General features: G+C 44.2%; 1 protein-coding gene across 2 annotated transcripts in view; it reads right to left on the bottom strand.

Moving 5' to 3' along the window:
- SH3TC2 (SH3 domain and tetratricopeptide repeats 2) overlaps positions 1-15,176 on the bottom strand; it is a 313,696-nt gene that overhangs the window by 290,855 nt on the left and 7,665 nt on the right. Inside the window, exon 1 of one of the 2 annotated variants that reach the window (XM_078652994.1) lies at positions 2,601-2,770. The exons of the other annotated variant lie outside the window; for it this stretch is intronic. Within the exon in view, the coding sequence (XP_078509120.1) occupies positions 2,601-2,760 (160 nt within the window). The 5' untranslated portion in view covers positions 2,761-2,770. Of the gene's footprint in view, positions 1-2,600; positions 2,771-15,176 lie in introns of those variants that run through there. 2 annotated transcript variants of the gene reach the window in all.

Genomic DNA, 15,176 nt, shown 5'->3' with positions numbered 1-15,176 from the left:
GGGCCGCAGAAGGAGGCAGCATCTCTTGAAATAGGTCTCTGGGTGTCCTGTTGAGATAATAGATTATGGAGAATTCTATTACAGGGCGCCTGCTTTGCAAATCCCACCCTGGCCTCTTTCAGTGAGTTATCACTGTTTCCATCTGCAGAAGCAGCCCCCCACTCCCTTTTATCTCGGAGTCTGCCAGGCTTTTCAAGACCACCATAAACAGTGCAGCCTCAAACACGTGCTTTGGGATTAAAATAAATAATAAAACTAGACCTGGTAAGAAATATAAACATATGTCAGCAAGGGGGGAATCACGTTAAAGGGGCTATAAGAAGCGGGACTGAAAACGATCTGGGGCTGCTCAGGTGACGGACCCATAGAAAGTGACCCTATGACCCTGGATGCAAGCACTGCCACGGGTGCAGAAACGAGTTACACTATGCACATCCTTGGGCGGGTAGCCCTGTTCGCGCTGTGCACAGCTTCCACCAGCACAACTCGCCAAGCAGCACGCGTTCCTAAATCTCAAAGAATATATTCTATGCACGCATGTGAGGTGACTTCACTCTAGCCGTCTAGTTCACTTTGTGTGCCCATACCATGTCCGCCGCTCACCCTCCTCCACTGTCACACTCACGGCCATTGCCGTTCCTTGTTGCCTTGCCGGTCTTTCAGTTAATAGGCGCTTCCAACTTTTTCCCTCAGCGAACTAGCATCCACCTGGAAACCTTTCCAGAGAGGCCATGGACTGTATGGGCTTGGAACCATTTGGCGGTTATACAGCAGCGAGGGAAACTGTGCCTGTTCTGTTATGTATTAGTGAAGTGGCTGCATCAGACAGGGTTCAGAAAGTTCAAAATGCCTAAAGTTCATTAGAAATTACGGAAGTCTGGGAATGTGCATCAGTCTTGCAGTCAACAGCCTGTTCTAGAAACTGTGGGGCAGTGAAGTTTTTAAAAATCTGATTACGTAGACAACGTCTCTCTCCTCCGTGTTCTAGATCATTGAACTGAAACCTACACACATTCAAACAACGGACGGACACACTCCCCTTCCCAGACCCTAAAAATAAACAGTCAGCACACCATCGCTCATTATTCTTACAGACTGTCACGCAGAGGCAGAAAAAAGACACCCCGTAGCAACTTAAAACAAGAACTACAGTGTGGACGAGCATGTATGAGTCATCTTCTGTGAGCGTCGCCTGCTGCCTCTCGTCATTTAACATTGAACGCGCTCACCGCTGTGAACGCGTTCGCATCATCTGGCTTGCATTACACGGGCACTCTGACTGCTCGTAATTAAGATTAATCACTCTGCCATGCTCGCTCTCGCACACAAAATGCCACATCGGGCACGCGTACATTACTTACAGCCTATCACTTCAAGGCTACTACATACACAGCACAGGGAAGACGAATCACTGACCAGATGCCACAAAACGCTAAGGAATGTCTGGAATTTATCTCTCCAAGGCCCTCTTCTTCTTTTTTTTCTCCTTTAACATTAGTTCTCTAACTCCTCCCCCAGGGGGAGGAGTCCGAGCCCTAAAAATGGCTATAGAAAAATGAATGAAGGAATGTTTGAAGATCACGTCTCTATAGACATCATAAACATCACAATAACAAAATACTTTAAAGAGAATTCATCACCAGATCTCTCAGTAGCCACTATATGCGATCTAATGAAAGCCACCATCAGAAGTACAAATATAGGTATTATGGCAAAGAAAAATAGGGAAGTTAACCTTAGACTGAATGCCAAGTACGAGTCCACTCTCAAGCAATTTTGACAAGATTTCATCGTACTGGAACACCAGGGAAGGTACGAGCAGCAACCCTTCAACCTCACCCTAGCTCGGCCAGCTATTATCTACTTTTTTTCTTTTTCTCTCTTTTTTCCTTCTGTTTCTTTCTATCAGCCCTCTTTTGTTCTACAAACAAAACGTGCCCAACAACCTAGTAATACAAGTTTTTGTATGGTTTTGTACAAGAAGTTGATAGAATGTTATATATTATAATGATTGTGACACATCTTTCGACCATGTACCTCTTTCTCTTTTAAATCCAATAAAAACTGTATGAAGATAAAACAATAACAAAAATAAAAAACTATTCAGGAAATAGCCTGAATACTGCATCTAACAGTATAGCAGGTCTTTTAATTTCCTGATTCATCACTTGTTCATGATAAGGAAACCAGCCCTGACCCTGGACCTCTCAACCAGAGGCACCAAGGAGAGAGGATACAGACCCTACAAATCCATTCAAGAGAACCCCAGCTTCTTCAGCTGTCTGTCCTCCTTGCTGGAAAAATGCCTACATGCATATGAGTTATTTGAACTGCTTGCAGTATTTCACTTTGCACGCTTTGCTCACTCAAAATGTTATGCTCAGACTCTAAGCTCACTTACAATTTGGGTGATCACTTGCTACACATATTAATAGATTTTTTTTCTCTTCATGTTAGCCCGCTGCAGACATACTAACTATTTCAAACTGTCCCTGTTTTTGCTGAGAAACGTCTGGTAAACCTACCCAGAACCCATTTGACCTTCACCGGCCCAATCCCGGGGAAGCAGGTAAGTGCCACAGTCTTATATCGTTAAATACCTTTCCTCTTGAGGGAGGGCCTTCTGGGAATCAGGGGCTCCTCGCTCGACCATCTTCTTGAAGGAAGGAAAGAGGCGTCACGTAAGATCTTCAGTGGGGAGCGGAGAGAGCCCCCTCCGGGCATGGACCAGGCACGCATAACATCCGGTAACAGTGGCATCAGGCCTCGGTCGGACCTACATGTGTGCGACCTGGAACCCGGGCAGCATGGCTCTAGGATCAACTCGAATCAGCGCATGGCCCTGGCATGTGGCTATTTGTATACACTTGTCAAACAGGAAACATGAGATCTCAAGGGGCGCTTTGAGCCAACCGGGCAACCGTAGTCCGTGCAGCTGACACAGACTTCTGTGCAGGGAGAGCTCCTACTCTGGAGGGAGGCCTTCAAAATGTCAAATCTATTTCTGTTTTGTGACCGGCCATGGAACCGACCGACGCTCATTGGGTTGAAAAGTTGCTTCAAATGCATTAACTCCTGTTTTCATTCAAAGTGGCGTAAGGCGCTCCTAAACGATTAGCCCGCGCTCTTTCACGGATTACGCACTAGTACAGGAAATTTAAATGTTCTTTATGGACACTTCAAAAGGAAACAATGTTTCAAAACTCAAAAATAACAGAGAACTTTTTCACGTTTGAAGACATTTACAAATGATCAGGGGGTAGATGTATCAAGCTTTTTTCTTGTCGCAGACGCTGCGATTCGCAAAATAGCAGCGTTTGCGACAAGAAAAACGGGAAATGAGATGTATCATGCAAAAAGTCAGCAATATTAAGAAATCGCAAATTTTGCGATTCCTCAACATTGTGCAAGCATTTAAGAAATCGCAAATTGCGATTTCTTAAATGCTATGTATGAAACATTTAATTTTAGCGAATTTTGGCTAAGAAATCGCTAATTACCACCAACTTGTAGTTGGTGGTAATTTGCGAATTCTTTTACAAATGCACTTTATGCAATTTGTAAAGGTGCCATGTGACGCTAATACATGCCCTTAGGGCATGTATGTGCGCCATATGCGCACACATGTCGTTTTCAGGGGTGCAGCAGGGTGTCCTTGAGACACCCCTGCACCCTTGAAATTATTCTCAATTTGCGATTAGCAAATTGCGAATCGCATATTGAGAATAATTTCACATTCATTCCTATGGGCCTCCTGGCCCATAGAAATGAATGGGAAATTATTCCTTACTAGCAGCCCGTCCCGACGTTGTCCGGGTATGAATTGCTGCCGGCCAGTAGTATATTGTTTTGTAGGATTTCGTTTAGATGGCATTTCTTATCTGTGACAGGTCTGTGAAACGCTCCAATTCACAGTGCACTGATGATGCACTTAAAAGTGCGCGTTCAGTAGTGTGTGAACTCGAGTTTCCCTACTTTATTTTTCCTTGCAATATTATATAGTGCGAACTCGACAACATGGCTAGAGCACAATTTACATTACAGAAGAACACATTCATTTGTGGTAGGCACGTGGAGACAAAGCGATTTGCCTGGGTTCACAGGATGTTGAGCTGATGCCGAGATTCGAACGTAGCTCCCCAGCTCTAAAGTTCGCAATTCTAGAACTTGTGGCGGGAGGTGTGCCTAAAAGTGTATGTCGGTGCTGGCCATCAATGAGAGAGACCTGTGCATTTGGTGAAAAAATATGAGTATGTTGCTGGAGATGTGGGCCGCCGTGCCACCAATGTACTTACCGGGGGAGGGTAAACACCCATTATTCCGCAACTTTCTTTCCGCATACCATCACTCCGCATACTTTCATTACGAAAGTACCATGACTCCGCAATGCCATTATAACGTATGGCATTATATTTGATATGCTTTTACCACGCATACATTTACAACGAAATTCGTTGTAAATGCGTGAATGGTAAAAGCATGTTTTTTTTAATGTTTAGATAAGGTAAGTATGGGTATAGGGGTATATGTTTTGAGGTACTGAGGTATATGTTTTGGAGTGTTTGGGTATTTTAAGGGTTCAGATATAGTGTTGGGTTATGGGGTACAGGGGTAGTTTTAGGGTTTAGGGATAGGTATGGGTTTCGGGGTACAGGGGTATTTTTATAGTTCAGGGCTAGGTTTGGGTTTTGGGGTATAGGGGTATTTTTAGGGTTCAGGGGTAGGTTTGAGTTTTGGGGTACAGGGGTATTTTTAGGGTTCAGGGCTAGGTTTGGGTTTTGGGGTACAGGGGTATTTTTAGGGTTCAAGGGTAGGTTTGGGTTTTTTGGGTACAGGGGTATTTTAAGGGTTCAGGGCTAGGTATGGGTTTTGGGGTACAGGGGTATTTTAGGGTTCAGGGGTGGTTTTGGGGTACAGTGGTATTTTTAGGGTTCAGGGCTAGGTTTGGGTTTTGGGGTACAGGGGTATTTTTAGGGTTCAGGGGTAGGTTTGGGTTTTGAGGTACAGGGGTATTTATAGGGTTCAGGGCTAGGTTTGGGTTTTGGGGTACAGGGGTATTTTTAGGGTTTAGGGATAGGTTTGGGTTTTGGGGTACAGGGTATATTTATAGGGTTAAGATGGGTTAGTGCTTAAGGGTGTTGGGGTATTTTAAGGAGTAAGGGTGGGTTATGATTATGGGGTGCAGGGGTTTTTAAAGGGAGCAGGGTGGGATTAGCACACGATATGAGACATGGCATGAAGGGCGGAACGTGCCACACATCAACCAGCATTTGTCACGCCCACAGCACACGCCCACAGCACAACGCAGACACGCCCACAAAGGACTACTTTACTGGCACGGTTCTTTTACCTTTTAAATGTATATGGTGGGAGTCTGCATTGCCTATGTCCTTCTGCTGCAACTGCCCTTTCCAACGCTGTATTGGGTGTTGTGATTGGTGCTGTAGTTCCTGAGATTACCCGCCTCAAAGGTTTGGGCTCTCTCTTTATTATATTAGTATAGATTTGCGATTAGCAATTTGATAATCGCAAATAAGGAATTTTAAGAAATCGCTAAAAAATAGCGATTTTCTACATACATGCCATTTTGCAATTCCCAAATAGCGATTCCTTAAAAATCGCTATTTGGAAATCGTAAAAGGGTATGTTGATACATCTAGCCCCAGATTTGTTTTTAAATATCAATTTTTGTAAGATTGCTTAAATTGTAATTTTTCAACACTGATTAGTGAAGTCCACGTTTATGCACTAGACCTGATGCACATTAATAGGAAGTCCATATCTGCAAGTTAACTAAGTATATCGTGTAGGTGCAGATATACAAATTTCCGGAATTCGCAAATGTTTCCAAGAGTACTCCTTGAAAACTGTAACTGTCCTTTGTTTTCAAGAGTATCCCTACAATCCTTGTACATAGTGAGAGTTGATCTTGCAAACATAGCGTTGTGTTTGTGCAATTGAAAGTTTTTTGTTTTCCACCACGGGGATATTTTTTTTCCCAGTGGAGAAATTCCTTCCCTTACACTTTGCCATTTTTTAGGGGTGTACTCTTCCAATTTGCACGCTTTAAATGAAATGATTTACTACTGCACTTGACGGACGTAAGTCCCTGAACATTGCATGGTATGCATGGGTATGAAAATATTTGTGAATATGTTATGTTATTTTATTTTATATAGCGCGCAGATGCCGCAGCCAAGAGGCATCCCGGCGCTTTAGGAGATAGTGAAACACAACACAGCAAAGGTAACCAGACAGGAATGGGACTAAACTACGGAAAATAGGAAGGTTTTTAATGCCTTCCTAAAAGGGAGCAGGTCAGGGATGGAACGGAGTGGGGCAGGCAAAGAGTTCCAGAGAGCTGCCGCCAACACTGAGAAAGAACGTCCACCCATTCTAGCTTTTTTAAAACGTGGAACAACGGCTAGATTTAACCCTGAGGATCGAAGGGCTCTGGAAGGGGCATAGTGAAGGATTGTCTGTGAAAGGATAGGAGGGGAGGCTAACTTAAGAATTTTAAAGGTTAAGCAGAGTGCTTTAAACTTAATTCTTTGACCTACAGGTAACCAATGGAGATCTTGAATGGTTCGACGAGCAGAGACAAACTTCGGAAGGCCGACCAGCATCCTGGCCGCCGCATTTTGAACCCGCTGAAGGCGAGCTAGTTCTGCCTGATTCACGCCCAAAAACAGAGAGCTGGCGTAGTCCAATCTGGTGAGAACCAAAGCTTGGACTATGATCTCTCTGGTGTCCGCATAAAAAAATTTGAAGATAGGTCGGAGGCACTGCAGGGCACCAAAACATGTACCAGCTACACGTTTAGTGTGGGGAGTGAAGGAAAGTTTGTCGTCGAGCCACACCCCAAGATTTCTAACTTCAGCTACAGGAGTGGGAGCAGGGCCCAACTCGGATGGCCACCATTGGTCTCCCCATAGCCCACTTTCCCTACCAAAGATGATGACCTCGGTCTTAGAGGCATTGAGTTGGAGTCGATTATTCGCCATCCAGCCTGCCACAGCTTTAAGAGCAGACTGAAAGGTAGGGGCATCCATGTTGGAATCACCATTAAGTGCCACCGCCAGCTGCGTGTCATCGGCGTATGACACCATGGTGGGACCATAACTGTGGGCTACCTCCGCCAGCGGCTGAACATACAAATTAAATAGGGTAGGGGGTGAGGGCCGAACCCTGCGGGACACCCTGACGAATGGGGCGAGGGGCGGAGACATAGGGTGGTGTAGATACTTTGAAGGTTCGATCCGTAAGAAAGGATCGGAACCACTCAAGTGCTACCTCTCCGACTCCTGCTTCCACAAGACGATGCATAAGGATCTGATGGGAAACCGTGTCAAAGGCGGCACTTTGTGGGTGTTACAAACTTTCCAGTGCATCCCGCACTGGAACGCACACTTCCTACCCTAGGAGTGGGATATACGCGAGTAATATTACACCATCGTGGAGAGAAAATACATGGGAAAATGTATCTATATGTGCAAATTCCAGTTTTGAGACATGAAACCGGGATTTGAACAAGTAAAACACACCATTTGCTAGTGTAAATGAGAATTATATACACAAATGGCTTTAAGAATCCGGCCATTATCCTAAAACTTTACCTGCTAGCTCAAAACCAGAATGAGTATTTATGAGAAATTTCTGCACAAAGCACTAACATAGTGTGAAGACCACGGCTGGAGGAAGATCCTTCTCCTACTTCGCAGCAAAGACCTGAAACACCCTGCCTCTCCACCTCAGGCAATCACCGTCTCTGCCTCAATTCAGAAAGGACCTCAAGACCTTGTTCTTTGACTGAACCACAGCACCTTTGACGGACCAGCAGTCCCTCCCCGCCCCCAGCGCCTTGAGACCCTTACGGGTGAGAAGTCGTGCTCTACAAGGCGATTGATTGATTGAGTGTGAACTGTCATACAGACTTGTGTGGCTCAGTGCCATCCTCCATGTCACTCTCTATTGTGCTGGAAATTAGCTGGTCGAAAATGTGGTGTCTGACAAAATAGGTCCAGGAACTAGTCAGGGTGGTTTTATATATAATTCAAGGGTGCATTGGATGGCCCAGTGTATATCCAGTCCACACTACTGTTTGACTTTTCATTAAAGTAATGTCCATTAGCAGCCACCCTCTGACCCCCGATGTGTCAAGTCTCCGTGCCCCTGATCCTAATGTGCATGGCTTTTGTCTGTGCATACATGCCACAACCCACACCCATGGCTTTCCCCAATACTCCATAAATAACTAAATATGGTTTTAGTGGGGCCTACTCCACCAGCCCTTCAGGCCAAGAGGCAGCCCCTGCTAAAGCTACTAAAGTAGGGGATTTCGGATGCCACTGTTCTGAAATGTACGGTGGAGTCTGTGTATGGAGCACTGCCACATCCTGCATGCAGCCCCATAGCCCTAGAAGCATAGACGTAATTTATGGGTCACCAGGGGTCACAGCTGCGACCCCTGACTTACTCCTTCAGACCCCTGGCAACGCCTTTGAGACTCCTGGCCTAATGGGCGTCAAAGGTAATGGCATGAACTGAAGATAAAATATGCTGCAATGTGCAGTGTTTGTTTACTGCAGCTTTGGCTGTAATCTGAGGCATTAAATGCTCGGCTCTCTAAAAAATACAGCAGTTCAAATAGGCCCCGTCCAGCCCAAAATCCCAGTTCCTCCCTCGACTGAAGCATAAGGTAATCAAGGCCCCTTTCGTCTAGATAGGGGCTCCTCAGTGGGGTGCAGCTTGACTAATTTGCATATGGCTGGTCCAAACTGATGCAGCATGGTGGGCAGATGAACAAGGGGTTGGAATGGTACCCGAGTGATTGCCAGTATTGAGACTTATTGTAAGCATCCTTCCATCACCTTTTGTGTGTTTGAAACTTTGCCAAAGTGTGTTTGTTCTTCGTCACATGCAATGGGCCAAAGGGAAGGAACTTTCAAAAGTGCCTGACCAGGTTTCTGGTTCAAAAGCGGAACCGGAATAGAGAACTTGGGAGTTTGGTATGTGTAAACGGCTCGCATGAGCTGAAAATGCTGCATTGGCAGAAATGCAACCTGTTTGAGCCTCACCTACAGATGGCTCTAGTTGTTTTTTGTCATAGACCTACTGTCTACAATACAATAGAAAGAGAAGGGTTTGGGCCATAGCCTGGCTCATGATCCAATGGTTTTCATGTCTTTCTTGGTTCTCTGCATCTCATTAGATGGCTTTCCTCCACGTTCTTGTGTTTTTCTCGCCCCTTGACTAAAGCCTCTTGTTTTTTCTCCTGAGAGTGTATCTTTCCAAGGCTGATGCGTGGAGACTCCTTTTTAAAGTTCTTTTTCAGTACTCCTTTGGAGTGCATCAGTTTCTTGCCTCTCTCTTTTTTCCATCCAAACACTAACACCCCCCCAAATACCCCTGCTTGTCCATGGCACCCCCATTCCCCACCATCTCTTTCTTTATTTTTTATTGTCTAGTTCCTCTCCCTTCTGGTTGTTGCTTGTTTGAGAGACCCTGCTGTTGGTTACTGCTGCCAGGCTGCTAGCTTTCAAATCATGTGGCTTAGGTGCTATGCTAGTTTTCAAATCGTGCTACGTGTTTTTCTTTTCGCTATTTTGTTTTCTGTGAGGGCCCCATAGCTGTACTTTAGGGCCAGGCCACTAACTTCCCAATTTTTTGCTCTCACCCACCTCCTTTTCTGCGCCCTGCTCTTTTATTTCTTTTTTTGTCTGTGAGGGACTGACAGTTATACACTGATACGAGGTCAATTGTTTTTGTTATTTTCCTGCACAGTATAGATTTTTGAAATTTGCAGTTCTAAAATGGCTGTTGACCACAATGGAACAGTAAACCAAAAATAGAAAAATAGCCATGATGAAATGTTGATTTACTTTTTCAAAATGTAAAGATGGCTGCCGCATTTGCATGCACATGTTTACTCATACATTGTGAGCCCCCCCCTGAGACTGAAATCTGCCCGGGGGACCCCATACCTTGGGGCCAGGCCATGTGTCCCTGGGTGCCCTGGCCCCACCCATGGTTAAAAGGGGAGGACACAAGGATTTAGGAGTCTAAAGTACAAAACAGTTTTATAGTTGCATAGGTTAAATCGGCGCCTTTGCTACCGCAACATGGCATTTTTCAAATTTACAAAACACAAATTGCGATTTGGTCCTACGTTACCAATTCTCATTTTGGGTTTGTGAGTAAATATCGAATGGGTATTTGGAAGGTGCGCCTATTGGGCGCATCTTTCAAATTTTTATTCCTTAAATTACGTACGAAGGTTTTGTGACCAAAATCCAGTTGCAAAACTTTAATATTGTAAAGCCAAGCCAAAGGATTCCATAACCATTCCCAAATGGGAAAGGGTCCAGAAGGGGCCACTTTCCTTTTGCGAATGCGAACAAAAAACATTTTTTATGAGCAGGCAATGGTTGTAACCTTTTTCAGATTTTTTGAAACGCAGCTGTTTTCCTTTTAAGATAACAGGCTCCATTAAAATAATTAAGTTTCTTTATTTAAAAGTAATCAAAAACTTGGTGGTCTGCTGACCCTAGCAGGCCAGCATGTCTGTGACTCTAGCCAATCAAATTGTATAGTAATTTATGACCTACCTCATGTATATTAATATGGGAGGTTGGTTTGCGATCAACTACCTTTTGGTGTTTTGGAAACCAACTTATTATTAAATAGGTTGATTCACAAAATACCAATGCATTCGGTAGAAGTCTGTTTGCAAATTGTGACCACTCCTACCGAATATGTCAGTACATTCCAAATAGGAAATGGCAAATTGTTATTATTCACAATATACAATTTCTTATTTGGAATAGAAATGCAGGAGGCTCTCGGCGCTGCCTGTGGGCTGTTGTCAATGTCTGCATCTTTGCCCTGTAAGTGTCCAACCAAGTTAGTCGGATCATTATTTTTGGATGAATTGATGTCCTCTTGCATGTGACAAGCCTCATTCTCATTCACCTCTGGCCTACCATTCACTGGTGGTCCAGTGAGGACGACAAACCTATTCCATAATTCAGATATGGGGTAGATTCTAATGTTCATGGAATCTTTGCCAGGATGGCATCTCAGTGAGTTTCTGTACCTAGCCTTGCTCTCAGCTTTCATCGTTTCTTAAATTCATCAGTTTTTTTTTTTAATTGATGACAATTTTCCTTGTTCAGATAGGATATTTAATGGATGGTGATTCCTTCAAAATGTCTCTGTATCAAAAATCATGCCTGGGGTGGGTTAGGTACAGCAATCGGCAGTGTTAATTAGATTCGCTTCATTTAGAATCAGTGGTAAATACTGATTTCCATTACAACATCATGCAATGGGCCGAAGTATATCTAGTAGGGTATTTAATTTATGAATGGATGTTTCACAGCTGCAGTCTGAGGGTTCTCTATGGCGAGGGCCTGTGATCGATATTTCAATGAGGCGTGATTTTTTTTTTTACACCATAGGGCTACCTTCCTGCACAAAAAAAATCCTTGATGGCATTTTCCTCCTACTTTGTAAGCGGCAGAATGCAGCACACATAGAAAGAGCAAAACATGAGGAGAAATAAATGTATTTCTCTGCGTTGCACCACTTGAAAGCCCCCCTTTGGGAGGCGTTAGAATGTGACACATTCCCAGGTTTAGGAAACCTTGTAAATCTGGGAATGCATCACATTCCATGGGTGTTGCGTGGGAACACCCAAAGCAACATCAATGGAACGCCCCTTTCATGCAGAGTAATGTGTGAAAGGGGGATAATTTACAAGGCCATGAAAAGACATGCAGGGTGACTTTACATGGCCTTGTAAATATGGGCCAACACACGGCGCTTTCATAACGTCACAAAAGTGAAGCTCTGGTGGCGTAAAAGTGCAGCTGGGGCATTGTAAAAGTTAAACCAATATCCTCTATGGCTGCCTACAGTAGTCAAGGAGCAGGTGACAAGAGTTTAATACCTTTAAATTGCTTTACTCAACCAGCTCCTATCCGTCTGCCTGCTTCTCTGGTTGTTACTTTCCAAGTCTTCCCCTTTACATCCCAGAATAGCATACCCACAATGAAAAATGCTTGGCTGAACGTGGTCAACATTCCGTCATATCACATGAGAACTTCCCCCAAATTTGAAAGAAAGAAAAGTATTAACAAATGAAATAAATAAACTAAATAGCAAAAAAAAGTAGACATTGAATAAATAAAGGAACTAAACACTAATAGATAAAATTATTAAGATGTTGATCATCACATTTCTTCAATCAAACGTTGTGGCTTAGTACTCCCGAGTAGATGTTGTAACCCTATAACATCTTCAACCTCACTCATATTTTGTTCTGAAGATGTTTCATTATTCCAAGACAAATTATTATCTCAGTTTTCTACATCTCTGTTGGTACAAAGTACATTTTTTAATCATCACTGTGGCTAGCTGTCTTCTTACAATGTGAAATATTCCGCGTGATAGACTTGGTCGGAGACGCTGCAGAGATCATAGTCCCTTTGACATGGGTGACCTGCAATTGTTCTTTGGGAAATAGTTTGTTTGTTTTCCTTTTCTGAATTTCTTTCACAATAACCCAATCACCAAAAGTAATATCTGATTCTTTGACGTGCCTCCTGTGGTCTTTCCTGTTGATCTACTCTAGTCAGGGGCGTGGCTTCAAGGGGGTGTTTGGGGTGTTACACCACTTAAAAATATATATTCTGCTGTAAATAGTTGGGTACAAGTGATTTCAGTAGGGCATTGTGAGGTGTCAGTTGGATTGCACCTGGAATTGTTACATACACATAGACAAATTCACACACACACATACTGTCTCGTCTGTGTTGAAGGTCTTAAAAATGTGGTTTAGTTTGAAAAATATTGTGTCTAACAATACTCACTGTCCCTTAATCCCCCACACATGCTCGGCATGCTTTTTGGGAAATCTGAAGGTCACCACCCCAATCTTACTGACCAATCTACGCCCCTGGCTCTAGTGCAAAGCAGAGGGAACCCGGGCCGGATCCTCTATCTCAATTATGTCATATTTTTCTGTAGCAAGAATTTGCCTGATTTTGGAAAAATAATGCTGTCAGTATACAAAGTATCTGGTGGGCAAATTCCAGCAGAAACAGCAGAGGTTTCAAAAAGTGTCATTTAGTAGGCAATGTCATCAGGTGGCTGTGGCATGGCAAGGCAGCCTTAGGCCTTAAAGCAGGCAAGGCAAATGCAGCGTTCACAGTTGGATGAGAATCGATTGCTATAATTGGGGTGCAGCGGGCCCCTCTCACCTATCGATATTGGTGCCACTGATCCTGCTCCACTGTTGAAAGCTAAAACCCTCCGAGGCACCTTGTTTCCCTCACACCTGTCAACCAGGAGGAATCTTGGCAATTTAGTTCCTGGTTGGATTTACTTCGCACCAGTCAATTTGTCTCTGTGCATTAAAATCTATTTCAGATATCAAATGTCCTTTGTTCCGTCAGCAGCGCTCTAACTGTAAAATGCAAACAAAGCACAACCCTTCCATGTAATCCACTCCACATTGTTACCAGAGCGACAGTATGTCGGTAAGTAGGGTTTTCAGTGAAGACTTTTATTGCGGGTTTAAATTCCTGTTTTAGAAGCAGTTTATCCACACACATGCACTGGTTAGGGCTCCTCTACTAAAGCTGACTGCTGCGGAAAGATCTATTGCAGACAATACCAATGCTTACAGTGGGCTCTGGAGCAGCCCTTTGCTTATCACTGATGGACCAGCTCATCAATTTCATGTGATTGCTTCTTATTCGATTGATATTCTCCCTCTTCTTGTGTTAGGCCCAATGCTCTAACATAGTTTTTTCCACCCTTGTGATTGGCTGACATATACCCTTCCAACAAAAGTATTTAGGGAACTACTTTTTAGGTCTCACCATCCAGACAGTACAAGCTGTCTGGTTGCGATATACCTATTGTTGGCTTACAAATAACTTACAGTAGGCCTAGAACCAACCCATTGCTTACTATTGATCGCCTTTATTGTACCTCTTGCTTGCTTGCTTCTTTGTCAATAGTTTTCTTTGTCCCATGTTGTCCATCTTATGTTTGTCACTTCCTTGAAGCATTGCCTCTTTACCATCCTTTTGCTTATCTGACTTGTATTCTTCCACGGCCCATATTTAGGGAACTAAATTTTTTCTTTTTGATTAAACACTCCATGAGAGTGATGGGCTTTTCAATGCTCTCCTTCGTGTGCTTCTCCCAAACACCCAATGCCACACCTCCATGCTGCTATCGACCTTGTGTGATGCTCTCCCGCATGCTTCTTCCCACTCAACTCTCTGTGCTGCTCTCCCTTGTGTGCTGCTCTCCCGCGTGCTTCATCCCACTCAACTCTCTGTGCTGCTCTCCCGCATGCTTCTTCCCACCCAACTCTCTGTGCTGCTCTCCCGCTTGCTTCATCCCACCCAACTCTCTGTGCTGCTCTCCCATGTGTGATGCTCTCCCGCGTGCTTCATCCCACCCAACTCTCTGTGCTGCTCTCCCTTGTGTGCTGCCCTCCCGCGTGCTTCTTCCCACCCAGCTCTCTGTGCTGCTCTCCCTTCTGTGTTGCTCTCCTGCGTGTTTCTTCCCACCCCACTCTCTGTGCTGCTCTCCCTTCTGTGTTGCTCTCCCGCGTGTTTCTTCCCACCCCACTCTCTGTGCTGCTCTCCCTTCTGTGTTGCTCTCCCGCGTGTTTCTTCCCACCCCACTCTCTGTGCTGCTCTCCCTAATGAGCTGTTCTAGTGCAACTGCTTCTCCTCCTCCACCACACTCCATGTTTCTCTTTCCCTTATGTTCTGCTGTTCCCATCTTGCCCCCAACACTGAGTTTTAATTTCAACCTCTTGCAACACTGCCTTTGCTTCCCTCTACCTTCTCCTCTGTTGCTCCCCCAGCCTTGCAGGCATTTGCATTTGTTATATGGCCCCAACTGTTGCTTCCTCCACCCTATCCTTGCTCATCCTTCTCGGATTTTTTAAATAAATATATTCCCTCATTGATCCCCATGCCTTCACTGAATGTCGCTCTCCTGGTGACGCTCTACTGCTCTCCAAACTCCTCTGTTACTTCGCTTTTATAAATGTATTTTTTAATACTTTTTAGGAGGGCCATTCACCTGAAATTTGCTATGAGGCTGCTCCTCTCTTAATTCACCCTTTCATTCACCTTTTAGTTATCTAT

The sequence above is a fragment of the Lissotriton helveticus genome, chromosome 7 (assembly GCF_964261635.1).
Source record: "Lissotriton helveticus chromosome 7, aLisHel1.1, whole genome shotgun sequence".
In the NCBI taxonomy this organism is placed as follows: domain Eukaryota; kingdom Metazoa; phylum Chordata; class Amphibia; order Caudata; family Salamandridae; genus Lissotriton; species Lissotriton helveticus.
This window is presented reverse-complemented; position numbering and strand designations above follow the sequence as displayed.